This window comes from Scyliorhinus canicula, chromosome 9 (genome assembly GCF_902713615.1).
Source record: "Scyliorhinus canicula chromosome 9, sScyCan1.1, whole genome shotgun sequence".
NCBI lineage: Eukaryota > Metazoa > Chordata > Chondrichthyes > Carcharhiniformes > Scyliorhinidae > Scyliorhinus > Scyliorhinus canicula.
In genome coordinates this window covers 120,441,729-120,467,794 of record NC_052154.1, presented here as the reverse complement: position 1 = coordinate 120,467,794, position 26,066 = coordinate 120,441,729, and the positions used below count along the sequence as shown (strand labels likewise).

The following is a 26,066-nucleotide window of genomic DNA, read 5'->3' as shown; positions in this document are numbered from 1 at the left end:
AATAGGAGAATCTCACTCCCTCAAGCTTTCCTCTTACACCTCGGCCTACTGACATAAGTTACACATCTTACCGTCCACACCACATCACCATTGAAGATCTCACTCTTGGCAATATCCACCCTGTTCCAGGTAACGGCAAGTTTTAGTTCATCCAGATACTCCTGAGCTTCTTGAGTTTGACTTTTACACGCTACAGGAGAGAGAGAAAGACCATTATTGTGTGCATGATACCTGCTTTTAGAACATAGAAAAATACAGCACAGAACAGGCCCTTCGGCCCAGAATGTTGTGCCGAACTTTTGTCCTAGATTAGGAACAAACTAAGCTACACCCCATCATTCTACCGCAATCCATGTACCTATCCAATAGCCGCTTGAAGGTCCCTAATGTTTCCGACTCAACTACTTCCACAGGCAGTGCATTCCATGCCCCCATCACTCTCTGCGTAAAGAACCTACCTCTGACATCCGCCTATATCTTCCACCATTCACCTTAAATTTCTGTCCCCTTGTAATAGTTTGTTCCACCCGGAAAAAAGTCTCTTGACTGTCTACTCTATCTATTCCCCTGATCATCTTATAAACCTCTATCAAGTCACCCCTCATCCTTCTCTGTTCTAATGAGAAAAGGCCTAGCACCCTCAATCTTTCCTCGTCAGACCTACTCTCCATTCCAGGCAACTGGTAAATCTCCTTTGCACCTTTTCCAAAGCTTCCACATCCTTCCTAAAAACACAGTACTCCAAATGTGGCCTTACCAAGGTTTTGTACAGCTGCATCATCACCTCACGGCTCTTAAATTCAATCCCTCTGCTAATGAACGCTAGCACACCATAGGCCTTCTTCACAGCTCTATCCACTTGAGTGGTAACTTTCAAAGATCTATGAACATAGACCCCAAGATCTCTCTGCTCCTCCACATTGCCAAGAACCCTACCGTTAACCCTTTATTCCGCATTTATATTTGTCCTTCCAAAATGGACAACCTCACACTTTTCAGGGTTAAACTCCATCTGCCACTTCTCAGCCCAGCTCTGCATTCTATCTATGTCTCTTTGCAGCTGACAACAGCCCTCCTCACTATCCACAACACCACCAATCTTCGTATCGTCTGCAAATTTACTGACCCACCCTTCAACTCCCTCATCCAAGTCATTAATGAAAATCATAAACAGCAGAAGTCCCAGACGAATCCCTGCGTTACGCCACTGATAACTGGGCTCCAGGCTGAATATTTGCCATCCACCCCACTCTCTGACTTCTATCGAATAGCCAGTTTGTTATCCAACTGGCCAAGTTTCCCACTATCCTATGCCTCCTTACTTTTTGCATAAGCCTACCTTGGGGAACCTTATAAATTGCCTTCCTAAAATCCATGTACACTACATCCACTGCTTTACCTTCAGCCACGTGCATGGTCACCTCCTCAAAGAATTTAATAAGACTTGTGAGGCAAGACCTACCCCTCACAAATCTGTGCTGACTACCCCTAATCAAGCAGTGTCTTTCCAGATGCTCAGAAATCCTATCCCTCAGTACCCTTTCCATTACTTTGCCTACCACCGAAGTAAGACTAACTGGCCTGTTTTTGAATAGGGGCACGACATTCGCCGCTCTCCAATCCCCTGGTACCACCCCTGTTGACAGTGAGGACGAAAAGATCATTGCCAACGGCTCTGCAATTTCATCTCTTGATTCCCATAGAATCCTTGGATATATCCCATCAGGCCCGGGGGACTTGTCTATCCTCAAGTTTTTCAAAATTCCCAACACATCTTCCTTCCTAACAAGTATCTCCTCGAGCTTACTAGTCTGTTTCACACTGTCCTCTCCAACAATATGGCCCCTCGCATTCGTAAATACTGAAGAATTGTACTCGTTCAAGACCTCTCCTATCTCTTCAGACTCAATACACAATCTCCCACTACTGTCCTGGATCGGACCTACCCTCGCTCTAGTCATTCTCATATTTCTCACATATGTGTAAAAGGCCTTGGGGGTTTTCCTTAATCCTACCCGCCAAAGATATTTCATGCCCTCTCTCAGCTCTCCTAATCCCTTTCTTCAGTTCCCTCCTGGCTATCTTGTATTCCTCCAGCGCCCTGTCTGAACCTTGTTTCCTCAGCCTTACGTAAGTATCCTTCTTCCTCTTACAAGACATACAACCTCTCTTGTCAACCATGGTTCCCTCACTCGACCATCTCTTCCTGCCTGACAGGGACATACATATCAAGGACACGTAGTCTCTGTTCCTTGAACAAGTTCCACATTTCAATTGTGTCCTTCCCCGACAGCCTATGTTTCCAACTTATGCACTTCAGTTCTTGTCTGACAGCATTGTATTCATCCTTCCCCCAATTGTAAACCTTGCCCTGTCGCACGCACCTATCCCTCTCTGTTACTGAAGTGAAAGTTACAGAATTGTGGTCACTATCTCCAAAATGCTCCCCCACTAACAAATCTATCACTTGCCCTGGTTCATTACCAAGTACTAAATCCAATATGGCCTCCCCTCTGGTCGGACAATCTACAACTGTGTTAGAAAAGCTTCCTGGACGCACTGCACAAACTATTTGATCTAAAGAGTTTCCACTCAATATTTGGGAAGTTGAAGTCACCCATGACTACTACCCTGTGGCTTCTGCACCTTTCCAAAATCTGTTTCCCAATCTGTTCCTCCACATCTCTGCTGCTATTGGGAGGCCTATAGAAAACTCCCAACAAGGTGACTGCTCCTTTCCTATTTCTGACATAAACCCATACCACCTCAGTAGGCAGATCCTCCTCGAACTTCCTTTCTGCAGCTGTTTATACTATCTTTAATTAACAATGTAACCCCCACCTCTTTTACCACCCTCCCTAATCTTATTGAAACATCTATAACCAGGAACCTCCAACAACCATTTATGCCCCTCTTCTATCCAAGTTTCCGTGATGGCCACCACATCGTAGTCCCAAGAACCGATTTTAATGTAATATTTTACATTACATTTTCATGCCAGAAGATGGTTATTGTAAACTTAGTAAATATCTCCCTACCTTTGACAAGGGCTTTCAAGATAATGGTGTCCAAGTCCTCAGAGTTTTCCTGCTCGGAGTCATGTACTGTTAAAATATGGTCTTTGGCTATAATGCTTTGAATCTAAAAATAATCCAAAGTTTGTGTTCATTTTTTGTGGCAGGAATATATTTTAGATTAGTGTACCCAAGATTATTAAATCATGTAGATCAAGTTTTAAATATCCCACATTAAAGATGACTGATATTTATGAAATTATGTAGTTTGTACAATGAATAATCCCTCCTTTGAATTCAGAAGAGGATAAACTTCACGAAGAATGTATATTGCCAAGAGAGATAATAAACTGCAGATATTGTAAGGTTCAGGGTAAAGTGGAAAGTTCTGCTGATGAAGGAAAGGACAATTCCTGTAGAACTGAAATGCTGCAAGAATGGCTTATTTATTTATGGGATGTGGCTGTCAAAGGCAGAGCCAGCATTTATTCCCCATCCATTGAGAAGATGATGATGAGTTGCCTTCTTGAACTGAGTGGCTCGTCAGTCCACTTGTTGTGGGATTAGTGTGACATTTAAGAACAGTCCGGTAAGAATGGTAAGGTTCTTCCTAACGGATATTAGTGCTCCACAATTTGATTTTATGATTAAATTTTTTTAAAGTTACACTTTCATGGGATGAGTGTGTGATTGGAAAGGCCAGCATTTGTTGCTCATACCAATCCTTTAACTATTAGTCCAGTAACATAACCACTAAATTGCCTTATGCATTTTTTGTTTGTCATTATTAGTTTATTGGAAAAGAGTTGAAGCATTGCAGGAATGATGTGCTTTCTATAGACAGAGCAAACTGCCTCTATTCCTGATCAGTTGAATTAATTTGCTCATCCAATAAACTACCTTGTTTTTATCCAGTAACTTCTCGATACCTACAAGACATTTCAATAACTAACAACAACAATATACATTTATATAAAAATGTTATAAGGATCACAAGGGTGCAATCACAAATATGGATGCCTAGCCAAAGAATGAAACATTAGGTGATGAAAAACTTAGTGGGTAGTGGGTTTTAAATTCTGAAACAAACCAGAATAGATAAGAAAAATAGCTGTAGGAGAGCATCTATGAAATAGTGATCTCAACATAGTACAGTTTAAGATAATGGGCGGGATTCTCCGGGTCTCCGGCCCTGGGCCAGGTTGGAGAATCGGCGGGGGAGGGGCGCAATTGACGCGACGCCGCTCCGATGCCGGTCCGCCAATTCCCTTGTCACCGGGGAATCGGTTCCATTGGCGCCGGTCGCGGGCCGCTCTATGCGACGATTCTCCATGCTTGATGTGGCGAGTGCCCGCCGAGGTAGGCCGAGGTAGGCCGGTCCCGTTCATGTGTGGTCCTACCCGGCGGGACCTCACTGTTCATGCTGCAGGGCACGGCCTGGTTTGAGAGGGGGATTGGGGGGAGAGGGGGGATCCGACCCCGAGAGGGGGTCTCCACGGTGGCCTGATCCATGATCGGGGCCTACCGATCAGCGGGCCAGCTTGTCCTAGTGGGGGCCTATGTTCTTCTGCACCGGGCCCCTGTAGCTCTCCGCCATGTTGCGTTGGGGCCGGCGCGGAGAAGGCAACCCATGCGCAAATTCCTGCCAGCCGTAACACGCATACGCGGACCCGTGGCATCTGTTCTGATGCCGGTATCGGCAGCTGGAGCTGCGTGAAGCGCTCCAGTGCCGTGCTGGCCCCCTGTGCGGCACAGGATCGCTAGTCCCAGTGGCCCGTTGACGTCGTCGTAGAACGCGATGGCATTTACAACGGCGTCAGCACTTAGGCTCAGGATCAGAGAATCCCGCCCAATAAGTGAGAAAGACAAGTGTAAGACAAAGACCAAAGTAATAAATTCAAAACAGATTGATTTTAAGTGGATGAGAATGGAATTAAGGAAAGTAAACTAGAAAAATGTATTGACCGACAGAAATAGAGCAGCAGGAGGAAGTATTTAAAACAGTGATCTACGGAGTTCAGGCAAAATCTATCCCACCCAAAAGCAAGAGCAAACTAACCAGCAATGCCACATCATGATGGATAAAAAATAAGAGCAAAATTGGAATTAAAGAAAAATAGCATACATTAACAAAAGGGAATATAAAATAGGTCGGGGGTGGGGGGAGTTAAAAACAATTAGGAGACGGAGAAACTACAAAACAAAATAATCAGGGAATAAAATAATGGTAAACTGTTCAACAGAAACATAAATGACAAAAGCAAGGGAGGAGCTACTATGGGATACATGGGATACACTAACAAGTAACAACATTAAAATGGCATTTACATGATGGACATGACATTAGAAGAAGGAATCAAATAAGATATAAAGGACATTTAAGACAAAAGCATGAAGATTGTTGATTAACTAAATGCAATCCCAGTTGTTAACTCACCTCTTGCATGAACAATTTGGATGTGGGAATTGGAAATACAATTTCAAAATTTACAGGTGACACCAAATTGAGGTGTGTATTTCTATAGCACCTTTAACAAAACAAAATGTCCCATTGTGTATTATAAAGCAAAATCTGACCCCGAGCCAGAGGAGGCTTGCAATAAAATGCAGGAAGTATCATGATCCCACACCAGACACCAACTGTTACTCAGAGTGGTTTCATGGCACACTAATTAGCACTGCTGCCTCACAGTGTCAGGGAGCTGGATTTGATTCTGACCGAGAGTGACTGTGTGGAGTTTGCCCGTACTCCCAGTGTCTGTGGGGGTTTCCTCCGGGTGCTCTGATGTCCTCCCACAATCCAAAGCTGTGCAGGTTAGGTGGATTGGCTATGGTAGGTTTCTGGGTTATAGGGATAGGGTGCGAACATATTCTAGTTAGGGTGTGCTTTTGGAGGGTTGGTGCAGACTCAATGGGCCTGTAGCCACCTAAGATGGACACTGGGCTACAAAATGGAGAACTGCTAAGGCTGCAGGGAGAAAACAGTCTTAGCAAGGACAAGCAGTTTGCAGAAGGCTAATTAGCATTCTGCACGTACAGAAACCAGTTTATGGCCAGGTGCAGAATCTCAGCTAAAGGTGTAAATGGCAACAACGATTTGCATAGTAATGAGGTGATCCAGATCTAGGCCCACACAATAGAAACATTTAGGTTTGAATGGATACTTTGAGTGGACGCCCAGACGAAACGGCACCATAAGTATCCATCACAAAGCACCATAGAGACCACCCCACCCATCGAGAAGCGACCCTCAGATTGGGGGGTTTGGAAAATATCGATTGGGAGAAGACCCAATCGATATACAGCAGGTAGAGACCGCCCCGAAGAGGCACGGACTTTGGGGGGACCTATAAAAGTAGACCCCGCACATGGTCCGGTCTGTTGCCTTGGCTCCGGCTCTCTGCTGTCTTCATCGCTTTGCTGATACATCGCATCCTGACTCCAGTTCCATCACCAGCCGTTGAGCCACCAGCCATCGAACTGTAAGTTTCACCACAGCGATCGCTACGTGAGCCAGACTTGCTAGACCCTGACGACCGTAACACTTTGAGAGTTGCAGACCAAGAACGGGACGAAGGCCTCGATCCCCGACCTTGCCTGTTCCTGTTTTAGATAAGTATTTTAGTCGTTTAGTTTAGAAGTAACTTAGTCTCTTTAGCGTATGCATGTGTATTTATTATATTGGTTATAATAAATATCAATCGTTTGAACTTACTAATCGGTGTACAGATTTATTACTTTGAACCTGACCTTGATATACTTGTGAGGTGTCTAAATACGGCACCTGGCGACTCCGAGCAGAATTACATACACAGAGCTGTAGTAGTGTTAAGCACACGGCCTTTAAACGGAGGCGTGTTAATACACGCCAATAAAACGCGTAATACACTCAAGTAAAACGTGCAACAGGCCGAAAGGCCTTCTTCTGCACTGTAGTGATTCCATAATTCTATACTGGACAGACACCCCTATATTTTATTTAATTTGCAAGACTGAGAGGAAAGAATGCTTCACTCCAAGAGTTTTCCCATGCACAAATAGCGATATGGTATATTAAAACAAACTTTATAACACAGGATTAAAATAACGTTAAAATCACACAAGAATATAGTTTACAATTACCAATTAAACAATGCTTGACAATGAAACACACAATCCTAACTGCTAGCTTTTATCTCCACAAAAGCAAAACCCACCTCAGGTCAAAATCCACTTTTAAATACAGTTAGCCAACCCGGGAATACTTGTTGTATAGCAATGTCTTGGATAAACCACTTTGAGAGAAAGATTCTCCAGGATACAGCTGGCAGATTCTTTACTGCCTCAAACTATTGTTTCAACTGCCAACCTTTGAGACTGCTCCTGTCCAGTTCACAGGCGAATCTTTAACTTACTGTTTTAAGAGCAGCTGCTTGTCTGTTGACATCCCAATCTAAAACTGAATTTTAAAACTGAAAAACTTAGGGCGGAATTCTCCGCACTCATGACGGGGCGGAGAATAGTGGGCGGCGTAAATTTTTACGGCCACGCTGGTCCGACGCCCTCCTGCTATTCTCCCCCCCACGCCCGCCTCCCGACACGAATCACTGCCCGCCGTTTTTTTACGGCGAGCAGCGATTCTCCCCTGGCCGATGGGCCGATTTCCAAGGCCTTTACGACCGTTTTTATGAACGTAAATCACACCTGGTCTGACCGTTCGTAAAAACAGCCGTAAAGTCCCAATCTGGGGAACAACGGCCATGCCAAAGGTGCCATGGGCCCGCGATCGGTGCCCACCGATCGCGGGCAGCGGGTACTTACCCCGCGCACTCTTTCTCCTTCCGCCGCCCCGCTGTATCCATTCGCGGGGCGGCTGAGGGGCATGGAGTCGTCCAATCCGCGCATGCGCGGCTGACGTCATCTGACGCGTCAGCCGTCGCTAACTCTGGCTAGCGGGCTTAACGAAATTCGTTAAGCATGCGATGCCGGAGTTCACGGCCGCGAGATGCTAGCCCCGACCGGGGAGCAGAATCGGTTCCCGGTCGGGGGGGGCGGAGGCTGGCGTCAAACCCGCCCGTTTTTGACGCCAGCCTCACGATTTCTCGCGGGTGCGGAGAATCACGCCCTTAATACCTGACTGCTTCAGCTCTGGGCTCCTCCCAATAACTGTCACCTTACTAAAACTAAACACAATGGACGGAATTTAATGGAAACATTTCTAAGTTCATTTGTGGCAGTTTTTCAGGGAGTTACCCGCTGGCATATTCCCCACCCTATCAGACGACACACAGTCACTTTTTTGGGCCCTGGAGAGTTTCTCACCGGTTTAGCCCACACTTAGAAATGTTACCGGAGAATCGCGCCCTAAGTGTTGTAGCGAGCGGAAATTGAGGCGAGCTTCCCGGCGCTCGGCCCAGTGAGGCTGGCAACGCTCTTCAACGTTACTTGGTCCACTTAACGAGGCCTTGATGAATAAATAGATTTTTGTTAGGTATGGGTATCAAATGATACACTTCATAAGATCTACAGATACAAATGATTTAATTGAACAGCAGAGCACGTTTGAGGGAGTGAATTGCCTAGTTACTAACCACAATTCAACATCAACTGTCATCAGATAAAAGCAAATAACTGCGGATTCTGGAATCTGAAACAAGAACAGAAAGTGCTAGACAAGCTCAGCATTGCTGTCAGCATTTGTGGGAAGAGAATGGAGCTAACGTTTTGAGTCTGGATGACTCTTTGTCAATGCTGACTTAAAGCAGGCCCCCCCCCACATGTGTTCAATGCACTGATGACAATGCTAACCGTACCAGTTTGGTCCATTTGAGAATATCTTCCCTGGAAAAGATTTCTTTGGGGAATTTTTCTTGAAGTTGTTCTTGTACAGTCTCTGGAACCAAAGATTCATGCATCAATGAAGCAATAACATCGGCAATGCCTCCAGACCCTGCCAGGATCAGCCACGGAACAGAGTTTTCCATCCCTCGGTGCACTTTCTAAAAAACAAATTGAAGCACACTTATCAAGATTGATGTTTTTTGATTTATTAACAGCAAGCATTGAATATCCATCTTTAACAACTGTCCCAAGACCACAGAAAATAAAGTCACCCAACTTCTTCAGGGCATAAGTAAGCCATAATGGGACAGACTGCCGTGTTATGTGACAAACTCAGTCCAAAAGAAAGTTGGTGCTTGTTTTCTTCATTAATTTTCTCTATCAATTTTTCTACTCCAAACTTCCTTTCCTGGATGCTTTGTCTGCTCACCAGAATACATTCCATGTGCACCAGGCACTCTGAGACAATTCATCCACTCATCCCGTTTTTTATAATTCACTCATGAGATGTAGACGTCACTTGGCTTTTACTGCCCATCCATAATTTTGGTTGAGAAGGTGGTACTGAACTTCCTTATTTAACACCACAGGCCATGTGGTGAAAATATTCTCACAGTGCTGTCAGATAGGGCATTCCAGGATTTTCATCCAGCGACAATGAAGGAACAGTGATATAGTTCCAAGAAAGGATGGTGATTGGCTTGTAGAGGAACTTGAAGGTGGTGGTGCTCCGATGTATATTTTTTCTTACTAGAATCTCTACAGTGCAGAAAGAGGCCATTTGGCCTATCGGGTCTGCACACTCTGAAAGAGCACCCTTCCTAGGCCCACTCCCCCACCCTATCTCTGTGACCTCATCTAGCCTGTCCATCCTGGACGCTAAGGGGCAACTTTTATCATGACCAATCCACCTAACCAGCACATCTTTGGACTGTGGGAGGAAGCCGGAGGAAACCACGCAGACATGCGTAGAAAGTGCAAACTCCACACAGACAGTTACCCTCGGCTGGAACTGAACCCAGGTCCCTGGTGCTGTGAGACAGCAGTGCTAACCACTGGGCTACTGTACCGGCTGCCCTTGTCCTTCCAGATGGTAAAGGTCATATATTTAGGATGTGATGCCAAAGAATATTTAGCAAGTTGCTGCAGTGTATCTTGTAGATGCTATACACAGCTGCCACTGTGCATTGGTGGTGGAGGGAGTCAATGTTTAAGCTGGTGGATGAAGTGCTGATCAAGTGAGCTGCTTAATCCTGGATGATGCCAAGCTTCTTGAGTGTTAGAGCTGTACTGAGCCAGGCAAGTGAAGAGTATTCCATTACACTCCTGACTTTTGCCTTGTAGATGGTGAACAGGCTTTGGAGAGTCAGGAGGCGAGTATAGAACATAGAACATAGAACATTACAGTACAGAACAGGCCCTTCAGCCCTCGATGTTGTGCCGAGCAATGATCACCCTACTCAAACCCACGTATCCACTCTATACCCGTAACCCAACAACCCCCCCTTAACCTTACATTTTAGGACACTACGGGCAATTTAGCATGGCCAATCCACCTAACCCGCACATCTTTGGACTGTGGGAGGAAACCGGAGAACCCGGAGGAAACCCATGCACACACGGGGAGGACGTGCAGACTCCGCACAGACAGTGACCCAGCCGGGAATCGAACCTGGGACCCTGGAGCTGTGAAGCATTTATGCTAACCACCATGCTACCGTGCTGCCCAAACTCATGGTGAGTAACTCACCATAGAATTCCCAGCCTCTGACCTGCTCTTGTAGCCACTGTATTTGAAATGAAAATCGCTTATTGTCACGAGTAGGCTTCAATTAAGTTACTGTGAAAAGCCCCTAGTCGCCACCTTCCGGCGCCTGTCCGGGGAGGCTGGTACGGGAATTTATATGGCTAGTCCAGTTCAGTTTCTGATCAATAGTAACCCTATTGGAACTTTATACAGGTGGTGGCCAATTTAATGATGGTAATGCCAAGCTGTGAAGAGAACCTCTAAAACGCATCAGGAAATTTACTGGGGCACTTGGATAACAATGTCACAACCACTTAAGGAACATTTATTCCACAAATTCTCTGAGAACTTCAGCTAAAAAGAGTAAGTGTGATCCCACCTTACTGGATATCTTATAGGAGTCACCATGAGAAAAGAGAGTGCTTCGTCATTGCTAGGGGTGCCACTTGGTTGGGATAGGAATGTGAGGAGTAAAGGAAGCCAGGCAGTAAAGCACCAGCTGCTGCAGGAGAGAAGTTAGGAGGGAAAGGAGGGTGAGGTTGCATCCTTCCTTCCTGCATTTACAGAATATCACTCCTCCTCTGGACCTCATCCAGCGGCATCTCCAGAGAAGGAGATAAGGATCATCGAACATATAGTGCAGGAGGCCATTCGAGTCTGCACTGACCCAGTTAAGCCCTCACTTCCAGCCTATCCCCGTAATCCAATAACCCCTCCTAACCTTTTTGGTCACTAAGAGCAACTTATCATGGCCAATCCACCTAACCTGCATGTCTTTGGACTGTGGGAGGAAACTGGAGCACCCGGAGGAAACCCACGCACACACGGGGAGAACGTGCAGACTGCACACAGACAGTGACCCAGCGGGGAATCGAACCTGAGACCCTGGCGCTGTGAAGCCACAGTGCTATCCATTTGTGCTACCGTGCTGCCCTTAAAGATCTGTTCTGTTAACCTTCTCACTCAGTCTCTGAGCCAATCTGCGATTTGCTACTGTGTCCCAGCCAGAGAACTCCACACCCTCAGTCGATGTGTATGCAAGGAGTCCCCATATCAGTAATGAAATTTTTATTTTTTTTCCCCCTGTGCACCCTGTGTTTTTTCTTGATAGTGCACAGCTGTCTGGTTCACTGCAGGGCCCAAATACGTCTCTCAGCTGTTGGCTTGGAAACAAATCTGAGACCAACTATCGCTGACGTGAGAATTGGGTCCTTGTCTCGCTCTGCAAGGCCACTGTCTACCTTGTTCCGTATCTATGGCTTTCCAATGAGCTGCCTGCTCTGACTGGCAAAGCAGCAGCAGCCCTCAACATGGCTGCCATCTGCCTTCCCATTGGCACCAGCCTCCTGAAGGTGACAGTGCCTCGAATTGGGCACCAAGTGCCTCCTCGCCAATTAGACCATTTCCATTTGAAAATTACATTGTAAATGTGATGGAGCTCGGATGCAGGGGACAGACCCAGAATTCTCTGGGTGTCAGGATCCCGAACACAAACTAGAAATCTGGCCCAATAGTCCATCTCCTTGCCAGGATGGGAGTCAGGAACATTTCTTCAAACAGGTTCAGTCTTTGAGATACACACATAGAATAAAGGAGAAAGCCTGGTTGCTCTTTCAGTATGACTTGCCTTTATTATGTTAACTTTTTTTACAGGTCAAGAATCTTTCCCAACATGATCATATGGGTTCTACAAAGTAACAAGCCTTTAAGATTAACTGACCTGAGTTTATTTTTCAACTGGATAAGAGGGCTATCGCAACATATGTAGAGGGAAATTGAATCACATTGCAAGTGAATAAAGTTATAAACTTATCACATGACATCTTATTTACATTATGGACAAATGGTGGATTGAATTGGTTGGTGTGCTCCTATAATGAATTTAATGAAAGCTGTTCTTTGTGCCATGTCCATCAGTAAAAGAGTTGAAATGTGTTACAGAACCAGCATTCTATACACCAGCCAGTCAGGCAAATAGGTTGTTACCTGCAACAGATCAGGACCACCATTTACAAGAACACAGAGCACAGGAATTTCAATACTGCCCGTTCCTGCAAAAGACAAAAGCAGCATTTAAAGCACTCTGTACAACTCTCAATGCTGTGCTTTTATTAAGCGGGAAATCATTTATAAAAGACTAACCACACATCTTCAAAAGGATTAATGACACAATGCCTTTTTAGGTAGTAATAACTACACCCTTCCAATACTTGGGGAAAAAAGTATCCACTTTTGTTATTATTTTTTACATCTGGGTTGGCACAGCTTTTGAGATTGTGCAACAATTCAAAGGTCAGGTATTGCTTCTTTTGTATTGCACTATGTGCGTGATGCTTGGATAAGAATATTGTCACAGATTAAAGTATACTCTCTGCCCATGGTTAGAGTCCTGTCTGAAAGCAACTTTGCATGAGCTCCTAGTGGACCCATGCCACACAACTACCCAGCATTGGCCCAAACTGTCACTAAATTGACAGAGACGTCAATGAAGAAAATGGAAATATTATTCAACTCAGAGTTGGACTTGATGCAAGAAATTATTTCAGACATCAGTGGCTAGATTTTCAACTTTCTATCTTGGCATAGCAAAACGGCCGTTCCTTATAGAAACGGAATAACTTTCACTTCTGAAGCTCGTTGCAGCAAATGCAGCGCTGTGGCAGTATGGTCACTGTTGTAACATAGGAAGCAATACAGCCACTTTGAGCACAGGAAATCCCAAATGACCAAATAATCTGTTAAAGTGGTGTTGGTTGAGAGACACATTTGGTCAGGGCACTAGCAGGAATTGTCCTCTTCTTCTTTAAAATAGTGCCTTTGAATCTTTTACATCCATCTGAGCGGGCAGACAGGGCCTCAGCCGAAAGCCAGTAACTCCAACACTCCAGCGCACCCTCAGCCTAAATTATATTCTCAATGTCCCGGAGTTGAACTTCAATCCTCGCCCTTTTGACTCACACAAGAATGCTATTGCAGACTCATAGCTGACAGTGAATGACAAATGAAAATCAAATGGTTTCTCTAAGTTGTGACACCAGTTTTACGCCGGAAAGGGAAGCTGAAAATCTACCCAGGTGCAAAAGTGAGATAAATGTTTCATTCCACAGCATTTAAAATCCCTCTTTTTTTAAAACAGAAAATGCTGGAGATACTGTGTAGGTCTGGCAAGAGAAACAGAGGGCGGGATTTTCTACAATCCCCCTCTCCCCACGGCATGCTTCCCGGTGGTAGAGCCGGCTCGCCATTGCCCAGCAGTGGATATTCCAGACCCTCCAATGTCAACGACACTTTGTGTTGTTTATCGGCCTATCCACTAGGGAACCCGTCCGGGGTGGGGTCACCATTGGCGGGGCCAGAAGACCGCAACAGTGGGAAAGGCTGTAAAATTCAGCAACGAGTTTTTTATAATATATGTTGTTTCACAGGATGCAGATGTCACTGGCAAGACTGCCTTTAGTGCCTATCCCTAATTACCCTGAGAAAGGGCTGGATTCTCCGTTGCGCGCGCAGCGCACCCATGCCCAGGGATTTCCCAATGGCATGAGGTTGCCCATAATGGGAAACCTCATTGGCCGTCTGGCGGGACGGAGAATCCCGCTGCCAGTGCAGGCGCGCGGCAACAGAAACTGGTGTGGTGGGGCGGAGAATCCTGCCCATGATCTTTCATTTTGAAGGCATATCGGAAGCTCTGGTATGGAACATTGCATAATTCCAAGGGATGTAATGGAGAAGAAGTAACTGGGAAAATGGAAATAGAGTCCTTGAAGAAAGTGTGGTGTGAGGAAGTACAGTCAAGGTAGCTGTGTGAATCCGTGTGCTTATAATGAATGGCGGTCGATGGCCGGTCCCAGTAATTGAGACAAAGTCAAGGAATGGAAGGGAAGTGTCAGAAGTCAACCAAGTAAAGATGACAGAAGGGTGGAAATTGGAATCAAAGTTGATTAACCTTTTCATTCAGTTCAAGGTGAGAGCAGAAAATGTACCAATAGTCTTCAGTGTACTGGATAAAGATGTGAGGGAAAGTGACTGAAACCTGGAATATTCCACATAATCCCATACAAAGGTAGGCATAGCTAGGATCCAAACAGCTACCCCAAGCAACATCTCTTATTTGGAGGAAATGAGCAGAATTAAAGTAGATGTGATTCAATGTGAGAAGAGGTTCAGCCAGGTGGAGGGGATTGGTGGTGGGTGGAGACTTTTTGGGCCTCTTCAAGGAAGAAGCAGAGAACCCTCAGACCATGTGGCAGGAATTGGAGGGTAGAGGGATTGCATGCCCATGACAAACTGCCAGGAAATTGGAAATTGTTAAAGTGATGTGGGGTCTCAGAGGATTCATGGATGTAACTGGGCAAACAAAGAGGGGGAAAAAAAAGTGACGTAGGATGAAACAGTGATGTGTGTCAGAACAGGCTATTGTGATGTGTCGGGATAGTCCTGTTTGTGAGTTTTTGGAAGGAGCTGGAAGCGGTTTGTTTAGGACTGGGGAATGCTGCTGTTGGGGGCCATGGAGGCCCTCCAGAGATGAGGCCATTGACAGTCTTGGAAATTATGGTTTGATGTTTAGTGGTGGGAACATGCCCGGAGATGTAGGAGGAAGTATCAGGGAGCAGCAATCCAGCCTCTGACAGATAGTGGTCAATTCTCCACTCATGCATCACTCATGACAGCAGGTTTGGTGATGATGTTAGGGTTAAGTTGAGAGAAGAGAATGTAATGTTCAGAGTGAGAGAGTTCGGAATTAGTGAGGGGAAGAGTAAATGTAAGACAGCTGCTACCAGCAGTTCTCAAACAAGGTAAGAGGCTAGTGGGAGAGGTCCAGTTGTTTGGACTATACCGACGAGGGTTCTGCTGAGTGGGTGGCCAGAGACATTGACATGGAGGCAACGGCGACAGCAAAGTCAGCACCGTGCCAAGCTCAGACGTTATCGAGGTGGAAAGTGAGAGGTGATAAGGATAGATAGTTCAAGAGGTGAACTTCGGAGGGCATCATGAATACACAGGAAGGGGTGAGATTGGAAGAAGGGATGGGATCAGAGGATGAAGGATTCATAGAACATAGAACATACAGTGCAGAAGGAGGCCATTCGGCCCATCAAGTCTGCACCGACCCACATTAAGCCCTCACTTCTACCCTATCCCTGTAACCCAATAACCCCTCCTAACCTTTTTGGACACTAAGGGCAATTTCGCATGGCCAATCCACCTAACTTGCACGTCTTTGGACTGTGGGAGGAAACCAGAGCACCCGGAGGAAACCCATGCAGATACGGGGAGAACGTGCAGATTCCGCACAGACAGTGACCCAGCGGGGAATCGAACCTGGGACCCTGGCGCTGTGAAGCCACAGTACTATTCACTTGTGCTACTGTGCTGCCCTAATTCAGAAGGATGTTGGCCTGAAATATTAACTCAATTTCTCACGCTACAGATTCTCTCGGACCTGTTGAATATTTCCAACACTCTTGTTTTGTTATTTCTGGTTTCAAATACCTCCAGTAATTTGCCTTTGAAATCCCAGGTGTGTGCAAACAGATACTGGAATATGTTTGTAAACAATTAAATGGGGGCATTCTTATTCCCTGTAGTCTTGTAATTTAATGCTGTTAACTGGATGCTACAAATACACAAAACTTTTCTCCAAGTTGGAGATTTGTAGAGCTCCTCGAGAGAGAGAGAGAGAGAGAGAGAGAGAGGAGGTGAGAGAAGGACCCACCAGGAAGTCAGCAGCACCAAAAGAAGTCTGTGAGAGGAGGACCCTGGGACAGTCAGCAAGCAGAACTTACAGGAGTGTGTGGGATAAGAAGTAAGCAGAATTTAAAAAAAATAAATTTTGAGTACCCAAATCTTTTTTTCCAAATTAAGGGGTAATTTAGCGTGGCCAATTCATGTATCCTGCACATCTTTTTGGGTTGTGGAGGTGAGACCCACACAGACACGGGGAGAATGTGCAAACTCCACACGGGCAGTGACCTGGGGCCGGGATGAACCCCGGGTCCTCGGCGCCGTGAGGCAGCAGCGCTAGCCACTGTGCTGCCCCAGCGAGTACGAGTGAAGGACCCTGCGACAGAGGGCTGAAGAGACTAGATGCAGGGATGATATTTCCCCTGGTTGGGGGTAAAGAACAAAGGGTCATAGTCTCAGTATAGGGGCTAGGCCAGTTAGGACGGAATGAGGCGGAATTTCTTCATTCAGAGGGTGGTGAACATGTGGAATTTTCTACCATACAAGTCTGTGGAGGCAAAATCACTGAAAGTATTTGAGAAATAAAGTTATATTTTTGAACTCGAAAGGCACCAAGGGGTATTGGGTGAGAGTGGGAGTATATCATTGAGATAGAGGCCGCGATTCTCCGCAACCACGATGGGTGGGAAAATAGCGGGAGGTGCGGGAGCGGATTCTCCCACCCCCCACAAAATGGCGTGTCTGGTTTTCCGACACGCCATTCGGAGAAACGCGGGCCGCCGTTTTTCACGGCGACCCGCGATTCTCCGACTCGGATGTGCCAAGCGGCCTGCCGTTCCCGACCTGTTCACGACAGCGGCAACCACATCTGGTCGCTGCCGTCGTGAACATGGCGCGACGGTAAGTGTGGGGCCTAGGGGGGGGGCGGGTCGGGGATCGAGCACCACGACCGTGCTCGGGAGGGGACTGGCCCGCGATCGGTGCCCACCGATCGTCGGGCCGGCGTCTCAAGGGGACGCACTCTTTCCCCTCCGCCGCCCCGCAAGATCAAGCCGCTACGACTTGCGGGGCGGCTGAGGGGAAAGACGGCAACCACGCATGCGCGGGTTTGAGCTGTCCAACCCGCGCATGCGCGGCTGACGTCATTAGGCTCCGCCGCGGCGTCATTCTTGGCGTGCCGGGCCTTGAAGCCACGGACAAGGCCCGGCTGCCGAGTTTCCCGGTACGGCCCGCCTATCCCCCTGGATAGTGCAGAATAGGGGGCCGGGAGAGGCTTCCCACGCCATCGTGAACCTCTCCAGGTTTCACGAAAGCGTCGGGCCTTGCGGAGAATTCTGCCCAGAGGATCCACCATGATCATCTCGAGTGGTGGATAAGGCTCAATAGGCCAAATGGCCTACTCCTGCTCATATTTTCAACATTTCTATGTTTCAAGCAGAGCTACAGACGCTATCGTTGAGCCCTTCCCTCATTGTCGTATAGTTTGGCCAAATGATCAGTGAATTACTTAATGTTCATATACATTGTCACCAGCAAGGCAAAACCTATTGCCCCATATTTTATCATTTGAACACGTTCAAAATAGATTCCAGCAAAAAGAGGAAAAAGTTACTATCAGAGTGCAGACTGCAGATCACACTTCCATCTCACAACAGCTTCCCCTTGCCAACCTAAGACAGGGAGGATACCCATTATTCAGCTCAGTGTAGCAATGGAGATACCCATTCTCAGCCAATTTTTTTACCTGCGTAGCCTGTCCGCTGTTCAGAAATGTGTTTCAGTAGTTTCAGCCAAAGTTCAGTGGTGCCATTGGGAGTCTCATCATCCACTAGTATGAAATGGGAATGGTTATTGTCCAAAGAGTAAAGAGGTCCTTGTGCAGTCTCCTCGACTTCGTATATTGCTGGAGTTTGTTTCTAATTGAAGATTGTAAAAATTAACAGATAGAAAATTAGATGGTCAAAATCAACATTGATGAAATATCCAAAAACATTACTTGTTTCAGATAGATTTTTGTGTCAGTGGATAGTGTGATGTTCTTTACTTTCTTGGTACGGATGGCTTTGATGTGTAGTGTTCAATAATCAAGATAGGTTGATTAACAAAGCTAATTTATTAACACAACTTCTAACTAGATTTGAACGCCTTACTAATATACAGAGGTTGCTGAATAAACTATGCTATAATTCTATCTACAGACCTCCAGAACACACGACAACTTTCTATCCAGCCTATTCACCTACTCCCAGAATCAAGGGTGTCATGTGATCTACGTGACTGCTCTTGATTATCATCTGGTGGTTAGATGCATTTGCATAGAACGCAGAAAAACATAGAAAAATACAGCACAGAACAGGCCCTTCAGCCCACGATGTTGTGCCAAACTTTTATCCTAGATGAAGAACAAATTAATCTACACCCCATCATTCTACCGTAATCCATGTACCTATCCAATAGCCGCTTGAAGGTCCCTAATGCTTCTGACTCAACTACTTCCACAGGCAATGCATTCCATGCCCCCACTACTCTCTGGGTTAAGAGCCTACCTCTGACATCCCCCCTATATCTTCCACCATTCACCTTAAATTTATGTCCCCTTGTAATGGTTTGTTCCACCCGGGGAAAATGTCTCTGACTGTCTACTCTATCTATTCCCCTGATCATCTTATAAACCTCTATCAAGTCCCCCCTCATCCTTCTCCGTTCTAATGAGAAAAGGCCGAGCACCCTCAACCTTTCCTCGTAAGACCAGGGGCGGGATTCTCCGACTCCCCGCCGGGTCAGAGAATCGCCCGGGGCCGGCGTCAATCCCGCCCCCGCCGTGTCCTGAACTCTCCGCCACCCGGGATTCGGCCCGCGATGGGCCGAAGTCCCGCCGCTGACAAGCCTCTCCCGCCGGTGGGAATCAAAACACCGACCTGACTGGTGGAATTGGCGACGCGAGCGGGCGCCGGGGTCCTGGGGAGGGCGCGGGGCGATCTGACCCTGGGGGGTTCCCCCACGGTGGCCAGGCCCGCGATCGGGGCCCACCAATTGGCGGGTGGGCCTGTGCTGATGGGGCACTCTTTTTCTTCCGCCTTCGCCATGGTCTTCACCATGGCGGTGGCGGAAGAGACCCCCTCCCCTGCGCATGCGCCGGGATGACATCACCAGCCGCTGACGCTCCGGCGCATGCGTGGACTTATGCCGGTTGGCGCCAAAGGCCGTTCACGCCAGCCGGCGGAGCGGGAACCACTCCGGCGCAGGCCTAGCCCCTCAATGTGAGGGCTTGGCCCCTAAAGGTGCAGAGACTTCTGCACCTTTTGGGGCGGCCTGACGTCGGAGTGGTTCACGCCACTCCAACACGCCAGGACGCCCCACCCCGCCAGGTAGGGGAGAATCCCAGCCCTACTCTCCATTCCAGGCAACATTCTGGTAACTCTCCTTTGCACCTTTTCCAAAGCTTCCACATCCTTCCTAAAATGAGGTGACCAGAACTGCACACTGAACTCCAAATGTGGCCTTACCAAGGTTTTGTACAGCTGTATCATCACCTCACGTAAAAATTCAATTCCTCTTCAAATGAACGCTAGCATACCATAGGCCTTCTTCACAGCTCTATCCACTTGAGTGGTAACTTTCAAAGATCTATGAACATAGACCCCAAGATCTCTCTGCTCCTCCACATTGCCAAGAACCGTACCGTTAACCCTGTATTCCGCATTCATATTTGTCCTTCCAAAATGGACAACCTCACACTTTTCAGGGTTAAACTCCATCTGCCACTTCTCAGCCTAGCTCTGCATCCTATCTATGTCTCTTTGCAGCCAATAACAGCCCTCCTCACTATCCACAATTCCACCAATCTTTGTATCATCTGCAAATTTACTGACCCACCCTTCAACTCCCTCATCCAAGTCATTAATGAAAATCACAAACAGCAGAGGACCCAGAACTGATCCCTGCGGTATGCAACATGTAACTGGGCTCCAGGCTGAATATTTGCCATCCATCACCACTCTCTGACTTCTATCGGTTAGCCAGTTTGTTATCCAACTGGCCAAATTTCCCACTATCCCATGCCTCCTTACTTTCTGCATAAGCCTACCATGGGGAACCTTATCAAATGCCTTCCTAAAATCCATGTACACCACATCCACTGCTTTACCTTCATCCACGTGCTTAGTCACCTCCTCAAAGAATTCAATAAGACTTGTGAGGCAAGACCTACCCCTCACAAATCTGTGCTGACTATCCCTAATCAAGCAGTGTCTTTCCAGATGCTCAGAAATCCTATCCCTCAGTACCCTTTCCATTACTTTGCCGACCACCGAAGTAAGACTAACTGGCCTGCAATTCCCAGGGTTGTCCCTATTCCCTTTTTTGAACAGGGGCACGACATTCGCCACTCTCCAATAAAATTGTTAACCCTTCATTTACCATACAATATCCAGGGTGTTACAGAAAGCACTACTCTTGTCCAAGTTAGAAGATTGTAGATTCAAACCAAACTCCAGAGTCTTCAGTTCAAACAGGTTGTCACTTCAGTGCAGTACTGAGGTTCCCTGTCAGCGGTTCATCTTTCAGATGAAGCATCTGCCCTTTCAGGTGCATGTAAATGATTCCATGGACAGGATTTTTCAGTTGGCAGGATTTCCCGCCTTGCCACCTGAAGAATCGGTAGATCTCTGCTGATCATGACAGGGGGCATCCTGATTGGCTGCTAGCTGTATAGTCCCAGCAGCACTACTGGCAGGGGTGGCCAAGGCGAGCGGCCCCCAGATTATAAATCCAAGAATCCAGGGGCAGGTAAAGGTCGGAAGGGAAGGTGAGGACCGAAGGGGAGAGAAGGGTGGAGGTCTTGACGGAGAGGCTGGGAATGGAGAGAGCATCATAGGAAAGCGTAGGATGGGACAGACCTTGTTTGGTGGTAGGGGTGAGTGCCTGACTTGGAAAGGTGGTGCTTGAGGGAGGTGCCCCTCTGGGAAACTGGGAAAATGTCACACGAGAAGCAATCTTTAATGGCCGTAATTGGGCCAAGGGATGATGGGCTACCCTAGGCCTTGCATCCGCTGCTACACGCACCCCACCCCCCCCCCCCCCCCACTCCACCCACACACTTGGGATCAGGCTGGACAATGATGGAATAGCCAACGAGGGAATTTTAAAGGACTCCCAATACCTGTAAACTGGCCAGTGGAGGAGTGTAAAATTCTGTTCCATTACTTTATTTGAAGAGCTCTCTCACAGATATCCTGGATAATATTTACACCTTATCTGTTATTATTGCAGTTTGTGAGGAATGCTGTGCAGATTACCAGCTATGTTTTCTGTGGGCTGGAGGGTAAGAGGCAGGATTTTAGATAATAGTGGAGGCCAATATTACAGTGTGCCCTTGAAATCTCAGGCCCAGCTGTCTTTTGATTGGAGCTTTGTAAATAGAACCAACTCCCTCTTCAGGGTCCAAGCTAAATTCTAGGTGGGCGTGTACATGGTGGAAGCCACCTCCCTCTGGCCAACACTCCACTCTATTTGGAGACAGGCCGAGCCACTGGCCCCCAAAGAAAACTCCCTGGAAAGCAGCAGTGAGGATCAGGACCCAGCATGCATGGTGCCAACCTATTTGCTGGGCACCTCTCGATTTATGATTGAAGAATGAAAATGCGTCATCATCTTTCACAATAAGACACACCTCAGCTAGAAAGGTGTAATCAGAGGAAGGCAGTTAGAAATTATTTGAATAACTAACATTAACATTGGTTAAGCTTTCACGGTTAGAAATAATTCCCAACGACGATATTCCTATTGCAAAGACTTTGATTTTCGAGGATGTGTTGGCCATGGCATGATCACGGACTGCTTCCCCTATGTGTTTGGTGATTCCAGCTCGCAAACCACTTGTAATTATCCAAGCTCCTGTACAGAAATTAGGGGGAAAAAATTGATATTTCAATGATAAACAATAAAAACATGCTCATTATGTCTATTAGGTATAACATAGGACACTATTAGTCTTTAGGCAAACAACTGATAGAATTTATGAAAATGATCTGCCTTATCTCACATTTTAATCCACAGAACCCAGTTAGACCATGAGGTTCCATCAAAAAAAAGTATAAAATCATACAATATCACAGCAAGGAGACCATTTGGCCCATCCTGCATGTGCTCGATGCAGTCCCAGAACCAATGGGCGCAATTCTCCGCCCCCCACGCCGGGTGGGAGAATAGCGGGAGGGCCTCCCAACATTTTTCACGCCCTCCCGCTATTCTCCCCCCCCCCACGCCCGAACCACGCTACGAATCGCCGCTCGCCGTTTTTTACGGCGAGCGGCGATTCTCCGAGGCCGATGGCCGAGCAGCCGGGCCTTCACGCCCGTTTCAACACGGCAGCAAACACACCTGCTTGCTGCCGTCGTGAAACGGGCGGCAGATGCCCGTTTGGGGCATCTAGAGGCCCGATTGGCACGGGAGCACCACGACTGTGCTCGGGAGGGGACAGGCCCGCGATCGGTGCCCACCGATCGTCGGGCCAACGTCCAAAACAGACGCTTTCCGCTCTGCCGCCCGGCAAGATCAAGCCGCCACGTCTTGCCGGGCGGCTGAGGAGAAAGACGGCAACTGCACATGCGCGGGTTGGCGTTGTCCAACCTGTGCATGCGCGGCTGACGTCATCGGCCACGTCAGCCGCTGTGACGCTTGACGTGCGGCCTTGATGACCGTCGTCAAGGCTGCGCCGCCGTGACGCACGGGGCCGCGCTCCTAGCCCCGCCCGGGGGGGTGGGGGGGGAGAATCGCCCCGGAAGTGGCTGTGGAGGCTGCCGTGGGTCACGGCCTGTCCCATGGCAGCCTTTACGATTCTCCGCATTTGCGGAGAATCTCGCCCAATATTTTTCCTCATAATCCTGCAAGCCTGGCCTCCTCAAGGACATGTCCAAATGCATTGCGAAAGTTACTGTGTCATCTGAGTGTAGTACACGCTTACATAGGAGGAGGGGGGGTGCAGACCCAATCTCCCCCCCCCCCCCGCTCCACCGTGGCCTGTTGCAACTTGACCCTCCGTCCCTTTATCTGTTACATATTTAATGATTTTTTTGGATAGATTTTAGCTTACCCTTTAATCATTTCTCAAACTTGCCCTTTGTCCTTCTTCTATCTTTCTTTAAATTTGGACTACATTGTCTATATTCTCCTGCTCAGTTTTTTTATCGTATTTGGTACCTGACATTTGACAAAAATTTAAATTTTCTGGTAAAGTTAAATTTCATTTGTGACATAGGGTGCTTTATATGTCCTACCTTTCCTTCTTATGCAAACTTTTTAAAAATTTGGTCAGGGGATGTGGGTGTTGCGGCCTGGGACAGCAACTATTGCCCAATAAATACTGCCTATTATCTCTATCTTGAAGGTCTGCCATTATTCATTTACTGTTTCTTGGCCACTTTTCTGCTCAGTCCACCTGCACTCGATCCTTTCGCAAGTCATTGAAGTTGCCTGTCTTCCAGTTGGGTATTTTCACCGGTGATCTTTCTTTGTCCCCTTCCATAAGTTCAATTACTGCTTTGAACTTAATAATATTATGATCACAATTACACAGATGTTCTCCTGCTACAACACATTCCACTTGCCGACTTCATTTCCCAGAACAACATCTGGCACTTTTCAGCCTTCACTGGGCGACACACATGTTAAGAAAGAAAGTACTCTATGCATTTTATTAGTGTGGGAGTAAGTTTACCTGTGCTTTGAGCAGCCTTTACCAGACCTTTCCGGATTGTGTCCCGAAGCCATGATTTCATCAGAACATTTTCCTCTCCTCCGACAATGGATACAACTAGGTTTGGGGCTGGCAAGTTCCAATCTCCAGTCAGCAGCTCAAATATTGCAGCCGGAGGGGTGTTACAGGACACTTGTACAAACTGCACGAAAGAGCCAAAACAAATGGAAAATCAATCTACTTGCATTGATATACTTGAAGCAAAGTCGCCATAGCCCCAGGAAAACATAGGCTGCTTTCCCCTTTGAGAGGGAGAGCTGGCTGGTGGTGATTTAACATGAAGATCACCACATCTCGGGCGAGGGGCGAGGCTGAGAAGGCAGGTCTTCATAAATAACCTCAGCCAATACGGGAATTGAACCCACGCTGCTGGCCTTGTTCTGCATCACAAACCAACTGTCCCGCCAACGAAGATAAACTGGCCCCATTGATATAGCACTGTTAATATAGTACAGTATCCTGGGGCAGTGCAGTGGCGCAGTGGTTCGCCGGTTGTCCGTGTGGTGTTTGCACATTCTCCCCGTGTCTGCGTGGGTCTCACGCCCATAACCTAAAAAGATGAATTGGCCATGCTAAAATGCCTCTTAATTGGAAAAAAGAATAGGGTACTCTAAATTTATTTTTAAAAACATAGGGCGCGGATCTCTGGCCAGGCTGCACTTGAGCGGGATTCACCTAAGTCCCACGTGGCGGCGGAATTAGAAGTCCACACAAAAGGAGCGGGACCAAATGGCACTCGTGGAAATAGGTCTTAAACTTACTTAAGACGTCCTGACCTGATGCTCACTGGCCTCCCTCAATTCTCTGTCTTCCCCAGGGAGGCTGCAGCCAGGTGCCGATCAGTGCCTGTCCACAAGAACATGGACCAGGTGGAACAGCACCCGAGGGGTCACCCGGGCCATGGAAGGCTCTCGGGTGGTCAGGGGCAGTGCAGTGTGGCTCCCCGGCCCGCCCCCTGAAATGTGGCACCAGCTGGCACCTTGGCACTGCCACCCTGACAGTGCCAATAGTGCCCGGGTGGCACTGCCAAGCTGGCTGGAGCACTGCCTGGGTGCCAGTGTAAGGGTGCCTGGGTGGTACTGCCAAGGGTCAGGGCCCCAAGGGGGTCCATGCCCATGAAAGGAGGGTGGGGGGGGGCTTTGAAGAGTGGGGGTGTGCAGGGCAGGTCAGTAGAGGCCTCCGGAGATTAGCGGATGGGTGGGGTCCTGGAAGGGAGGGGATGCTGTAAGGGGGCTTGGGTGGGCCTGAAGCGTTGGGCCCCCAAGGACCCCATAGTGGGGTGTCCTCACTTGGGGGTGTGGGGACGTGCCGTTATATGTGGGGATGACATTGCCCATGGGTGGGGAGTGTGGGGGACCACAAGCTCACTTAAAAATCAGGGCACCCTTTCAAAATGGCGGCCCGATCTTGGAGTTCAGCTCCCCAGTGCTAAAAAAATTTGCTGTGGACTAAACGGGTGAGAAACTCCCCAGGACCCAAAAAAGTGACTCGGTGTCAATGAGCAGCAGTGGGGAACTCGCTGACAGAGCAAGCAGGAAACACCCTGAAAAACAAACCACAAATTAACATAGAAATATTTTGGGAGAATTGTGCCCATAGTATCGCACCTGAAATGTGCATAATTGAACACCAAGCCACATGAGATATTATGACGAATGACCAAAAGCTTGGACAAAAAGGAAGTTTTAAGAAACGACTTCGACGATGAGTTAGAGTTAGGGATGTGGAGAGGTTTAAGGAGGGAATTTTAAAGCTTATGGCCTAGTCGCTGAAGACACGACTGCCAGTGGTGGAGGAATAAAAATTGCGGTTGCCTCTTGCCAGAATTGGTGTGACATATCAATATCCAAGACTGTTAAATGATATGATATCAGAAAACGAGGTCACTAAACCACATCAGTTTGACACATACAGAATTGATCATCATCTATCAGTGCAAGGCTGGTGTTGACTGACAGTGCAATTCTCCTGGGCCAGTGAAACTCAGAACTGCACACCATTTAGATACTAGAACAGCGCTTCCCGAATATTTTCCTGCTGTAAC

The 26,066-nt window shown here is 47.4% G+C and overlaps 1 protein-coding gene across 1 annotated transcript in view; it reads right to left on the bottom strand.

Moving 5' to 3' along the window:
• The window catches only part of trpm5 (transient receptor potential cation channel, subfamily M, member 5), a 140,945-nt gene that overhangs the window by 62,379 nt on the left and 52,500 nt on the right, over positions 1 to 26,066 (bottom strand). Inside the window, exons 4-10 of the mRNA XM_038807462.1 lie at positions 23,984 to 24,164; positions 21,995 to 22,161; positions 18,011 to 18,182; positions 12,568 to 12,632; positions 8,807 to 8,992; positions 3,039 to 3,141; positions 72 to 190 (exon numbers count right to left, since the gene is read on the bottom strand). Coding sequence (XP_038663390.1) covers positions 72 to 190; positions 3,039 to 3,141; positions 8,807 to 8,992; positions 12,568 to 12,632; positions 18,011 to 18,182; positions 21,995 to 22,161; positions 23,984 to 24,164 — 993 coding nt within the window. The remainder of the gene's footprint in view (positions 1 to 71; positions 191 to 3,038; positions 3,142 to 8,806; positions 8,993 to 12,567; positions 12,633 to 18,010; positions 18,183 to 21,994; positions 22,162 to 23,983; positions 24,165 to 26,066) is intronic.